Below are 13883 nucleotides of genomic sequence, written 5' to 3'. Positions count from 1 at the left end.
AGTGGCACAGTAGGTGCGCCGTCCCGTGGACCTAGCCAAGGGTGTCTTTGAGGTGTCTTCCCCAACCCGGGCCAGTTTGGTTCTGTTTGAAATGAACTCAGGCCTCAGGGTGGGGAAGGCAGCCCGCTCTGCCTCTTGCTGAGACTAATAGTTATATGCTCAGAGATGCTGGGTCCCCAGGGACTCACCCCCCTGCTTTTGGAAAAAGGTTTTTTAAAATTTTTATTTATTTATGGCTGCATTTGGGTCTTCGTTGCTGCGCACGGGCTTTCTCTACTTGCCGGGAGCGGGGGCTAGTCTTCGTTGCAGTGCGCAGGCTTCTCATTGTGGTGGCTTCTCTTGTTGCGGAGCACGGGCTCTAGGTGCACAGGCTTCAGTAGTTGTGGCACGTGGGCTCAGTAGTTGTGGCTCACAGGCCCTAGAGCTCAGGCTCAGTAGTTGTGGTTTACGGGCTTAGTTGCTCCACAGCATGTGAGATCTTCCCGGACCAGGGCTGGAACCTGTGTCCTCTGCACTGGCAGGCGGATCCATAACCACTGTGCCACCAGGGAAGCCCCTGGAGAAAGGTTTTTATTGCCTTATCTAATGTGGTGCTGACTCCTTTTAAAAACATGTTGTTAACTAGATAGACACTGCTGTTGTGAACTTCGCAGAGTCATCTCAGGGAGGCAGGTGGCCCACGGTTGGGGAGTCTTTGTCACTAAACGTTAAAGAGAAGAGCAAATGACCCAGGAGAGAACTGAACTTGGGGAAGAGGCAGGAAAATAAACAAATCTCTCTGAAACAGCCCCCATGTGCCTGACTCGGTGCCTAGCACCTTCCTTACGTTTTTTCATTCCATCTCCATCCCAATCCCCTGAAGTGGATATTTTTATCCTCATCTTACAGATGAAGAAATTGACGCTCAAAGGGGTTAAGTAACATGCAGAGACACAGAGCTAAGAAGAAAAGACTAAGATTCAGAGAGATCATAATGGAAATAAAAATGGTGCTACGGCACAAAGAAAAAAATATTTGAGACATTTGATAGAATGACGCTACTGCTCTTATGTAAGCAAGAGACAAGGCCTTAAAGTCTAGCCATCCACTGAGGTGCTCGTTCTGTGTGGCTTTCAGAAAGCAATGCAACTTCCTATATCTATGTTTGCCAGTCTCTACAAGCAAACGTAAGTGCCCTTTGATGAATACGAAACACCTGAATGTCTAGAAGTGGATGGAGGTACCTGAGCTGGAGGGAGAAAATAGTCCTTTTCATCTCCTAAAACTGGTCTTTTCTCATATGTGCCCCTTTGCGCCATCCGTACCTAGGTATGACTTCATTGAGATTCGGGACGGGGACAGCGAATCCGCAGACCTCCTGGGAAAACACTGTGGGAACATCGCCCCACCCACCATTATCTCTTCGGGCTCGGTCCTCTACATCAAGTTCACCTCCGACTACGCCCGGCAGGGGGCAGGCTTCTCCCTACGCTATGAGATCTTCAAGACAGGTCAGTGTGGTCATGGGTGGAGAGAAGATGGGACTCTGCCCTCTGTGTCTGACCACGGGGTGCTGTGTGCGGGAACTACGTACTAGGTATGTGCTCATAGATGGAGCCCAGTGGGTTGACACAGGTGGTAAGGGTTCTAATTTTATCCAGCCTAAGTAAGTTGATGGAGGGAAGAGAGGTTCAAGGTGAACCTGGAGACAGCCTGAGATGAAAAGCCAGTTTAAGTTACCAGCCAATTTAAGAGGGCGAGCTGCCAGGTTAGTGCTTGGGTGCAGCATGCTGGGCAGATAAACATTGTTTGTGGCAACGAAAGAATAGGAGAACCTGTTACATAGAAAAACACTTTTGGAAAGAATTTGATTTTTGTGTGTCTTTTTAAAAAAATCACAATAATCTTCATGGTAAAAACAAAACTTGGTTAAACGTCCTCCTAATTACTTCATGATTTAACACAGCCTTTCTGTGGAATTACATGGGACGGAAGGACATCATCTTTTCAGTGTTAGGAGTCTCTAAAAATCTTACTATGATCCACCACCGCCACTACCACCAACAAAGTCACACAGTTGCTTTTACACCCAAATATGGCTCCTAGGAATTCCCGTTGCTGTTCCACTGCATCACGTCTACCCATTGAACCCACACTTCCTAAATGCCGATGAAGCCAACACCCTGATAAAGATAGCAGAAAGAGAGGAGAAGCACCTTGCCCTTCTTTTAAGTTGACCACTTGCTTTCCATTAGGTCCCCCTTAGATTACTTTAGATCCTGAGAATACGGGCCAATCCTTCATATCCATAACTGGGTAGAGACAACTTTGATTCACAAGTCGATGGTTCAGCATCTCCATGGAAGCACTCCAAGCAGCGTGCCCTTCCCTCCCATGTGTGAGCTCATTATCTTGAGGCTAAGTGAAGTTTATCCTCCAGTTCTCCCTTCACCCCTGCCCATCCCCCCACCTCAGGGGCTCCCACCCCATCTACGACTGTGTTTCCCTCGCCAGCAGCCCAAGTTTTACAACTCATGGACAGAGTCTGCTGAAAGGGGAGGCTGTCAGCCTTGTCATCGAGGGGCCCAAGTCCGGCGCCTGTTGAGTTCAGGGTGAGGGGAACTGTTCATATATATTTTCTTTTTCGCCAAACAATTCTTGAAAGGAAGTGGTAGCTGTTGAAAGCACTTTTTATATCCACTCTGTCTAAATATTTGCCAGATTTGTCCGCCTGAGAACAAGATCGTAGAATCCAGTGAAAGGTTGGAGCCAGAGTGGGAGCCGGGAGCATCCCAGGGCACAAGTCCCAGGAAAGACCGTCTGCCCCGGGTCGTCATGCAGCTGACTACATGAGGTCACAGGGACTGACAGTCTGTGTGTCCCGTGGCTCGGGCTGGTGTGAGGCACCCAAATCGCCTCATCCACATTCCCCTGAGTCCTGTGTGAGATTCAGATCAGTCAGTGCCACTGGCACTGATGGACCCCTCATTATGCCATCCTCTGCTGGGGACTAGTGGGGAGAGAGAAGAGAGAAGGAAGGAAACGGGGTGTTTGCCCTCTTCTGATTGGGGAGACAGTGTGTAAACCCACAGCACAGAACAGATGCACAGTCTATGTTATTGGATGAATGTGTAAATTGATAGGTAACTTGCAAGGTAAACTATTGTTACAATATGAGGCAGAGTGAATAACTGTGAAGGTAGGATTAACATGCTGTGGATGTGAAAATGAGGGAGCTGCTGAGTGGCTTGCCGGTAGGTTACCTGGGAAGTCTATTAGGTAGCTAGGTCCCCAGTGCTAAAGCTGCCATTCGGCTCCACTGTGCTGACCACGAAAGGAAAACAGCTCCAAGCAAGGGCATCCAGGGAGCTAGCCACCGGAAGTCAGAACAAGGGTGCGGAGGACCATTCCAGCTCATCTCTGTTTCATGTTTCCCAACTTAGTATTTCACAAAGGATGGTGCCATATCCTCCAGAAATCGACACAAAAACGTGAATGTTAGCTCTATCCATCATGCAAATGTGAAGAGTCGATCTTAAAAGCCAAAACACACAGAGGGTATCATAACTCAGCATTGCTCTTTTGAGGACAGGCTGACGTAGGATTTTGAATGAGGCGGCAAGCCTAGAAACAAAGGAGCCAGCCAAGGAAGGTGGCTTGGGCATGGAGAAGTGGGGCAGTCTACTTTAAGGCCTGGGATTGCCTACAGAAGGAAGAAAAAGATTACTGCAGCAGCGGGAGGTAACAGACCGCCGACAACAGCCATTCTTCTGGGGAATGTAAGAAAGAGGTGAGAGCCCAGTGGCCTCGGCGCTGTTCACACATGCCATCATGCCCATTGGAAAGAACAACTCTCAGCCTGAAAGTCAACCCTCGTAAAGCACGTATATGTGCAGGGGGCGGGGTGTGCCAAGTTCAAAACTGAGACGTTTAGGAAGATGAGTATTCTTCCAGGTGCCACGTCCCACACCCAGATCTCCACTGTTGGAGCCCTGAGAGAAAACACACAAAGTTATGTCATCCACAGAACACGAAAGAAACGCATGAACATCCTGAAGAAATCTAAACAAACACAGTTTTGTTTGCTAGTCAGATTCATAAAGAGAGAGAAGGGGGAACTGTAAACAGATACACAACTGTACAGAGGACTCTGGAAGCCTTCGACAGCACATCGCCCAGGCGGGGCTCTGCTGCAGAGTTATACTGACAGAAATAAACTCACAATTCAGTACAGATGGGGGTGAGCGGCTGGAGAGGGAGGTTCGTGTCTGCCCTGAATGAAGAGGTTTATGAAAGAGTCTGTATGACCAGACGGTCCACATAGAAAAGGGTAAAGCAAACAACTCGCTGACTTAAGTGATCCCAAGTCACCAAATCATAAGCAGAACAGAGAAAGGAATTTTAAAATAATTTAAAAAGTAACATTGAAACTGAATCACTGGAAAATGTGGGGGGTTTTGTGTGTTTGTTTCCTGTCTTCTGACCAAAGTTCAAGATCAAGTTTTCTTTCGTGGTGCCCAGTGACATTTTGGAAACTGAAATCTCGGGTTCTTCACAGACAGAGAAAACCTGGGGTGCCCCCTACTCCCACTTCCTAAATTGAAGAACTGGATTTACCTTTGTGGTCAGCCTCAACTCATCTTTGGATAAATCCACCGTGTTTTCAATAGGCTTATGTGTGCAGATTCTTCTTCCGCTTGCAGAGTTATCGTACAATTTACAGTGAAAAACCACGGAGTGGGCATTTTTCATACCAGAGTCCTTTGGTATGAAATCATTCACTGCAGCCAAAATCCCCCAGCTTCTATGGACAATTTTAGCATTGCATGAACTTGAGTATTTATTGACTGAGCTATTTTTTTAACCTTTAATCCTTTTAACACATTTCAGAAAAGCCTCTTGGATTAGGTAGATAACTGCAAGACTCAACCCTTGTCCCAGGGATGGTCACCCTTTCCTGAGATCTCTTCTCCACATTTGATATTCAGCTGCCTGCTTTCTGACACTGACCATAGTCCAAACAGCAAGATGGTGCAATTATAGATGGATGCACGATTGTAATGGACAGGCTTGACTTTTCTGCATGAAAAGGATAAAACTGTTTTTCTACTTCATTCAAAATAAGCCACAGGATACACCCGTGTATAGCCATATGTCAGAAGATAGATACACACTTTTTTTTTTCTTTTTGCCTTAAGGACGTCAGATCGAAAAAAGTCCTTCCAGTCCATTACAGGACCACAGAACCTTGGAAACTGTGGGTACTTTAGAATCTCACATTCTCCAGGCCTCTCTTGGGCTTTCTAAGTGTCCTTTGTGGAAGCGCCTGTCCCCCATGGATGACAGGGACTAAAGAAAGATTCCACTATAAATTCCCCACTCCGGGGGGTGGGGGTGGGGGGTGATTCCCCTTGCCTTGGAAAGGAATGACAATAGGGCAAACGCTAGGAGGGAGTGTCAGGATGCCTTTTCTAGAAGCAACTTGTGAATAGGGTTAATTTCCTCTGGCAAAGTGGCTGGGCAGCCATAAACGCTAACCTTTTCAAAATCCCTCTCAGCCACCTGAAGACCTGCCAGCTGGCTTGGCTTTGCTAAACTGCCTCATCCTGGACCATGGAGGAGGCTTTCAGAAGCTGGGGTTCTGATAGTAAAAACAAACTGGGAGAGAGGTCATCTCATCTCCTGCCTCCAGGCCTGGCTGCCCACTGGGCCACCTGGCCTCCGAATGATGGAACGCAGAGCCTCTGGGATGCAGCATTAGAGAGCCTCCGAAGAAGAATCCTGAAAAGATTAGCTCTCGCCCCAGGTGTCCCGGGTTCCCACCCTGCCAAGGCTCTGCTGGCTGGAAGGGCGGAGGTGATGGAAGGGTGAGCAGGGATATTGGAACTTCCTGTCTGATGCTAAAAAAAAGTTTCCATCCCCTCCCCCACTTATTTGCATGGCACCTTTTCCAAGTCAGACATTTGCCGCTTTCCAGAAAGCCATCATCAATAAAGAGACCCGTCCAGGGGCTGCTGCGGGAGCCATGGATAAAGACATTGCTGCTGGCTAAGATCACTGTATTGACATCACGCAGTTATATTTCAGTGGGATCCCCAGAGGACACTCCCTGCCAGTAAACACCTAGTTTATCTAGTATTTCTGTGTTTTTTCTTCATGCTTAGAGTGCCTATTATTCCCCTCATAAATCCTGCTCCCTTTTTCAATTTTAAAATCAGAACGTAGCGAGATCAATGCTAATTGTGCAGCATTTACATTCATCGCGGTAACTTGCAAAACTTCTGGCTCCGTGCAGCTCCCTGGGCCCGTGGTCTGGGCTGCAGTGTCCTGGGACCGTCCCAGGCGACCCTGGCAAATGGTGGCTGGGTTACAGCACACGAGGGCCCTTTTAATGTGACTCCACCTTGAGGCATTAGGGGAGACAGTGGCTGTAATCCTTTTACGAGCTCCCTCCCGCTGCGGTCCAAGCCTGCACCAGCATGCGAATGTGAGCATTTAATAAGACGCCTCCGTGAGCCCCAAGAAAGCAGACACAAGAGCTTAGGAGAGAAAAAAGGCCGTCCCCACCACAAAAGAACCAGAAGCCTTCCAAATGTCAATGCACTGCCACATTTTTTCCAAACTTGCTGCTGGAGCGGCCTTTAACATCCCCAAACCCTGCTGTGATCCACCAGCTACAAACCTCAATTGTTAATTGTCTGGCCACTACAGAGCCGCTAGTTTTAATATAGTCATGACATGAATGAGACCCGAGCTCCCCTTTGCCCCTCCCCTGAGGCACCTTGGATCTTGGAGGGAGTTGGGGGCACCAAGTTGGCTCTGGTACAATGGGGGCCAGTGTTGAGGTCAGCAATAAATAAGGGGTAACATTGTTTTCCCTGCTGGCAATCAGCAAGCCTTCCTTGAGGATTGAAATAACTTACATTTCTGGAGCAAGCAGCTGAGTAATTGAGAAAGAAGACTCTGTTCCTCTTTTCAAGAGAATCCGTCTCTCTCTCCCCCTCCCTGTATCTCACACACACTTCTTTCTACACCACCCCCCTCCCAAATCCTCCACTGCTGCTGTTACTCTAATATGTAGAGCAAGCCTGCTCTACTCCCTAATTTCTCTCCTAAAGATGGTCTAGGCTTTATGGCTTGAAACGTTGATGTGAAAAGTATGTTGCTTCAAGGGCCACTCCAGTGGAAACAAAAACTTTGTGAGGAGGGAAATTTGGGCCCAAACATTTAAATAACCCATGTGACAGAGGCAACAGAGAAAGGCATCCTCTTCCACTCTCTTAATGCTATGGTTCTCATTTACATACAGGCTCCGAAGACTGTTCAAAGAACTTCACAAGCCCCAACGGGACCATCGAGTCCCCCGGGTTTCCCGAGAAGTACCCACACAACTTGGACTGCACCTTCACCATCCTGGCCAAACCCAAGATGGAGATCATCCTGCAGTTCCTGACCTTTGACCTGGAGCACGACCCTTTGCAGGTGGGAGAGGGAGACTGCAAATACGATTGGCTGGACATCTGGGATGGCATCCCCCATGGTGAGTGATGGCGCCGTCACCAGGCATTTCTCAGTAGCTTCGCCTTTGCCTGCTAATTGCTTTAGGAGCAATAAAAAAAAAAGAGAGAGAGAACAAAGACTTTAAAGTTCCTCAGGGTTTATCTATGACCCATGATGACTTTCTCTTCTTATCCTTCACCAAGGATGACTTCAGAGACATTGTAGAAAGACAGTTTTCTCTCTTGGAGATATTTCTTTGGAGAAGGATAGGAGGAGACTGAGTAGATACTTGGATGAGGATGAGAAAACCTATAGGTAATGTTCTTTTCTGCTCCAAATCATCAGGCTTGCCATAGAGAGTGACTCAGTGGCCACCCTCTGTGCCCAAATAGGACTCTAGAGCCAGATTGACTAAGTTTGAATCCTGGCTCTGATATTAGCAGCTCTGCAACCTTGGGCAAGTTCCTTAACCTCTCTGTGTCTTATCTGTATAAATAAGCTGCTATTATCATCACTGTAATTACTGTAATTTTATTATCATTTATATAGTCATAGATGCATAAAAGGTGCATCCCCCAAGGCCAAGAGGAACCTGTACTTCTCAGGTGGAGACCAGCATAAGTCTTGGGTATATTTGGTATCAGCAAGGAAACCAATCTTTCACTTTTGTAGTCTTTCTAAGTATTTTGCACTGTAAGGAAGACTTGATGGCTAAGCAATTTCATTTCCTGAGAAAAGCATAAGATTTAGTCAGGAAACTTGGGTTGGAGTCCCAGCTCTGCTATTTCCTAGCTGTATGAACAAAGAAAAGTCACGTGCCCTCTCCAAACCTCAATTTCTTCTTCTGTAGAACAGGCATTATAATGATACCTTTCCAGTCCATCTCCCAGGGCTGTGAAAACAGAATGAGGCCAGGTCAGTGAAAATACTTTCTAATGTGCAGGAAAAACATTAGCCATTGCTCTTAAAACAAATCTCTGGTCGCTCTTTTATGCCAAGGCATCCAAAGTGATGCTCCATTGAATGACTTGCGATTGTGGGAAGGGAGAATGTATGGCCAATGGGGTTTGGTATGTCCATTTCTGTGACCTCTCTTTGTCCTGCATGTCCAGTCGGACCCCTGATTGGCAAGTACTGTGGGACCAAAACACCTTCTGAACTCCGTTCGGCCACTGGGATCCTCTCTCTGACCTTTCACACGGACATGGCAGTGGCCAAGGATGGCTTCTCTGCACGTTACTACCTGGTTCACCAAGAGCCGCTAGAGAGTGAGTTGGCCGGTTGGGAACCTCTGTCCTGTCCTCCTATCAGGGCTGTGAGGGTGTGTGGGGAAGAGAGGCTGACCTGCAAGAGAAGGAGGTGGGAATTCTCCAGAATTTGCAGTGACATCTGAGCTCAGGGGATGGGAGCTGTGTCCTCTTGCTAGGCAGAGATTAATGAAAATAGGATAAATGTCCATCTGGCTACTCATTTCTTTAAAGAAAAGGTATGGGGGCTTCCCTGGTGGCGCAGTGGTTGAGAGTCCGCCTGCTGATGCAGGGGACACGGGTTCGTACCCCGGTCTGGGAAAATCCCACGTGCCGCAGAGCGGCTGGGCCCGTGAGCCATGGCCGCTGAGCCTGTGCGTCCGGAGCCTGTGCTCCGCAACGGGAGAGGCCACAGCAGCAGGGGGCCCGCGTACCGAAGAAAAAAAAAAGAAAAGAAAAAGTATGTATACCAAGAATTAGTTATTCCCGTGGAATGTCGCAGGACCATCTCAAGGTTCAGAATGAAAGGGAGGTTAGTTAGGATATTTATATCGAGTCCCCTCCTGTGCTAACATTTTTTGAGTCTGGGGCCATTTTCTTCCCTCTTCAAGCCTCAGTGACCATTGTCAAAAAACTGAGCAGTTTTCAACCTCTCTCTATATACATATATTTTGACGTTAAACATCTCTGGCCCTGGCTAGAGTTTCTCTCACTAGGCTGGTACACTGCTTGGACTTTCAGTTCATTCTTCTAATAAACACAGTTTTTTGAGCTTCTACTATGTGCAAACAGAGAAAGTATAACCCTGACCCCAGTGGTCATGGAACCTGCTGTCTTTGAACCCAGACCATCAGTCTCTTGCCCTGAGCTACGTCTTTAAATCAGCTCCTCTTGGACATGTGCTTAAGATGTGCTGCCATTTTCACCAAGCAGCCCAAATGATAACTTGAAGGACTAAAGGAACACTTTCAGGATGATCGGAGCTGGGCAAATCCTGCTATGGCTGTAGACAGCTTACCACATGCATACCTGCAGACACGGCAGCCTGGCCGACTGATGGGTTTTGTTCTGGGTTTTGCTTTTGTTTTTTTCTTCAAAGAGCTCATGAAGATTGAGTGACAAGAAAACAGTATTGTGAGTTGCACCAAGTTCTGCAAATGGCCCGTGTGGTCACAGAGCTACAGAGTAGGTTTGATACCTGAAAAAGATTGCTGGTCCTTATCTGACACATGCACACACAAATATTGACCAGTGTCCGTGGAATCCATAGGAAGGACAGCAATTAAGCTGACAGCGCAAGCCCAGGGGAAGTGACTCCTGGGTCCGTTTGCCCAGACAGGTGGTGCAGGGTAATACAGAGTGACACACGTTTGCTTACAGAGAGGTCTCCCAAAGACAGGTATTTATTGCTTTGGAACGTCTGTCTTCTGTGCCAGAACTCATGAGACAGTTGAGTGAAACAAAGAAAGAAACAAAAGTGCCTCCTGGGTGTTTATTAATAAAGCAGGCTTCCCACGATGTATCAGCCCACCCAAGTCTATCACGCGTTTACCTGTATTTCAATAAGAGTGCATCTGGAAACTGTGAGCATCCGTAGCCTGTAGCACTAACAGTTCTTGTGCTTTAGTTTGTATTTTTAATTTGTATGATGATTCTTATTTATCCAGAGCCTGATTTCTTTTAGGTCAAGTTTAGTTCCTTTCAGACCCAGAGGGGGTGTCAATCTCTGTGACTTGGCGTAGTTGTTTTTAAAATGTGAGTGTATAATTAGGTCTTTAAGATGAGGGAGTGCCTGCAAGGACTCATCCCTAGAAGGGAGCAGCGTTCTGGGGGTCCCAGGGGTTTAAGGTAGAGAGACCTAACTCTGCCCTTGACCATTTCCATCCCCCAGACTTTCAGTGCAATGTCCCTCTGGGAATGGAGTCTGGCCGGATTGCTAATGAACAGATCAGTGCCTCGTCTACCTACTCTGATGGGAGGTGGACACCTCACCAAAGCCGGCTCCATGGCGATGACAACGGCTGGACACCCAACTTGGATTCCAGCAAGGAGTATCTCCAGGTACTGACTCAGATACCAGAGGGTGTGCAGAGTGTGTGTGCATTGGTGGGCAAGGGGGCTGGCTCCTTCGCTAGAGTGGACAAAGAAACACAACATACTTGAGAACTTCTTTCATCCATCCATCCATCCACCCATCCATCCATCCATCCATCCAAAGAAATCCATATTCCAGCCACAAATAGACTATACCAGGCACTGTGCTAAGTGCTGGGATAAAATAGCAAGTCAGATGGACACTGCCTCTGCCCTTGTGAAGATTACCAGGCCTTGGAGAAGTTGCTTGGCTGGGAAGCTGTTTGCACTGTCACTATAGTTATCCAAGGAACTTCCATAAACAGTTACAGAGCGTCCTCATTCTCAGCATAGGGAGGCATCAGAGACTTAGGGGGCATTTTTCCTAAGGGCAGGCATGAGAAGCACGGCAGCTTCTCATGATCTTTGCTGTTCAGAGGGAGCCCTCCCAGGAAGGTTTTGCCTATAGCTATCAGGAGAACACACGGGAAAATGTCACTGCCAGGAGTGAAACTCCAGTTGCTCCGATGCCCTGCAGCATCTTTTCAGACTATTGTTTGCTTTCCTTCTTTCAAGACTTGCAGCTCCTGTTGAGTAATCCTCCCTTGCACTACACACTGGTCCAGCTCTCATCCCCAGGGAAGAGCAAGCTGCTAGTTCCATGCTAGAGCAATGACTGCTTTCATGACACACGGCAGACAGCCTCGTGACCCACTGACAAGCCTGTCCTAGCTCTGATGCGACACGGCGACCTCTGCTCTGAGAAGGACGTCACAGAGCAGACAACAGGAAAGGGAGAATGACCACTTAGACACTTCCAGGGAGTCCACAGAGGTTCTAACGCCCAACCCTAAGGCCATCTGTCACTATCTCTCCTCTGCTTCTCCAATAATGCTTCTCACCTTGCAGAGCTTCCAGAAAGTTCTCCTTTCTAGCCCGCATCCTGTTGATTGTAGTCCTCGTTTTGGGTCCTAATCATATACTTTCTCTGATTGCTCTCCACCTGTTTATGATACACATACACAGCATTGTGTACTCCTTTCGAATGCTTAATGGTGCTGAGCACATACTAAGTAGCCAATAAATGCTTACTGAATCAAATTTTACCGGTGTGTGCTGGCTAAATTTTGATCACGCAGAGATTGCCACTAAGAAACACTGTGGTCAGCAAAGGAATAACATCCAGCAATTTCCAAATGTGCTTGGTGTGGTGGGAGGGGAAGTGCCTCAAAATGTTGGCCCTCCTCATCGGGCAAAAGGTCAGGACGCGGTGCATAAGCTTAATTGCTTGGGCAGACTCTGCATGCCCTCTGACCCCTTGGTGACCTGAACCACTAAATACACAATGGAGTGAGGAACTGAGGGGAGGGGAAACAGCTCTGAGCTGAGACTTTGGCAACTAGGGCATCGAAAGTGAATTGGCTTGAATTGGACTGGAGCAGAGCGGAGTGGATTGGATTGGATTTAGCCGTTGTTCCTTTAAACCAGCATCCACTTTCACTATCCGAGGCAGGTCGTGGTTGAGTAAGAAGGGGTCGTGGTTCTAGATGTTCAGTCATTCCTTTAAGATAAACATAATCCTGTCTGTTCAGATTTGCAAAAAAAGAGAGAAAAGAAGAAAAAAAATCAAGTTCCAATTTCTAAAGGTGTCCAATGTAGTTCAAATATATTGAGTTCAACTGTCCAGGGGACGCAAACAGATACTGATCACCAACACCTGTGAGCGAATCACAGACACGGGTTGTGAGCTGAGGATTACACGTGTGTCCTTTGACGAAAAAGCCAGATGCAGCCCTGTGTCAAGAGAGTCAAGGCCCCCTTCCTTCTCCGCCTGTCTTCCTCAGGTGGACCTACGTTTTCTAACCGTGCTCACGGCCATTGCGACGCAGGGAGCGATTTCCAGGGAAACCCAGAATGGCTACTATGTCAAATCCTACAAGCTGGAAGTGAGCACTAATGGTGAAGACTGGATGGTGTACCGGCACGGCAAGAACCACAAGGTAAACCCGTTTCCCCGCTGCCTGGGCACGCCGGGGTGGGGCAGGAGGGCTGACACAAGAAGGGCTGCAGAGCCAGCCCACATGGCCAAGGAGGCCTTGTTCCCTGAGGCTCCAATAATTGATGGAGGCATCGGAATGCTGGCCCTGCAAATATTCTTTCTTATGCTAAAGTGATTGGAAAACACTTTTGTCTCTCCGACAGCCTGGCTGCTGTCACATTGCACAGCAGAGAGAGAAAGAGAGCTTGCACGGTGCTCTCTGACTGCAAATGAAGGAGAAAATGTGTTCCCTGTCTGAGTCTCCCCATACAGGATTCATTGAGCATTTATGGCCTGAGTCCCTTCCACATGCTGGGTTAAGAATCACAAAACGTCATGAAACTGCCATTCGGGAGTTACCGAGGTCTGGGAGTAAAAGGGCACAGATCCTGAGAGGGAATCACAATGTCCCGAAGAAGAAAGAGGATAATAAGTAATGAGGAGAAATTCGGTGTGTCGGGGATGGGATCTGAACTGGCAGTCGTGTGGCAGCGAGGCATTGAGTTCGCTCGGCTGGTGCCTTCAGTGTCTGGGGCTCTCGGAGGTGTGTCCGCATGGGTGATGTGGGGCTTTTGTTGTACATGTGGATGAATGTCTGGCACTCCGCTTTCCTAAGACACGTGGCACTCTGGCGGTGATCAGGCCCGCAGCTGGTGCCCGCGAGGTGCATACTGGCTGTGAGGTAGACTCAGCGTATGGGGGGCTTATTGGAAACGGCCGGTGGTCTCACGTGGGCAGGGCAAGAACTCCATTCGTTGTGGGTTGGCTCTCGGGTCTCAAAGGAGAGCGCTCATCCTTCCCAGTGGAATCGGGAACTGAGGGAAAGGGTCTCTCCTCTTACTGCCACAGTCCCAGCAACCTCCTGGTCGGTCAGGTGTGAATTATCAAAAGGCGACACAGGTGGTCCAACCTGGAGAAGCCAAAGGTCTTTTCCAAACAGGGCCCCCTTGGCTCCTGTCACTGCCCCAAGGCAGCTTGCTCTTGCTGGTGTAACTGGAAACTTAGGACCCAGAAAATCCTAAACTATAACGTTGGCACTGTTTCAC

General features: G+C 48.1%; 1 protein-coding gene across 6 annotated transcripts in view; it reads left to right on the top strand.

The window, feature by feature from the left end:
• NRP2 (neuropilin 2) overlaps window positions 1–13883 on the top strand; it is a 115532-nt gene that overhangs the window by 33415 nt on the left and 68234 nt on the right. For all 6 annotated transcript variants that reach the window (XM_060152236.1, XM_060152232.1, XM_060152233.1 and 3 more), the window contains exons 3-7: window positions 1309–1490; window positions 7289–7519; window positions 8592–8747; window positions 10618–10787; window positions 12644–12799. In XM_060152236.1, coding sequence (XP_060008219.1) covers window positions 1309–1490; window positions 7289–7519; window positions 8592–8747; window positions 10618–10787; window positions 12644–12799 — 895 coding nt within the window. The remainder of the gene's footprint in view (window positions 1–1308; window positions 1491–7288; window positions 7520–8591; window positions 8748–10617; window positions 10788–12643; window positions 12800–13883) is intronic.

Source organism: Lagenorhynchus albirostris, chromosome 6 (assembly GCF_949774975.1).
Source record: "Lagenorhynchus albirostris chromosome 6, mLagAlb1.1, whole genome shotgun sequence".
NCBI lineage: Eukaryota > Metazoa > Chordata > Mammalia > Artiodactyla > Delphinidae > Lagenorhynchus > Lagenorhynchus albirostris.
The sequence above is the reverse complement of the archived record's forward strand: the minus strand, read 5'-3'. Positions and strand labels throughout refer to the sequence as shown.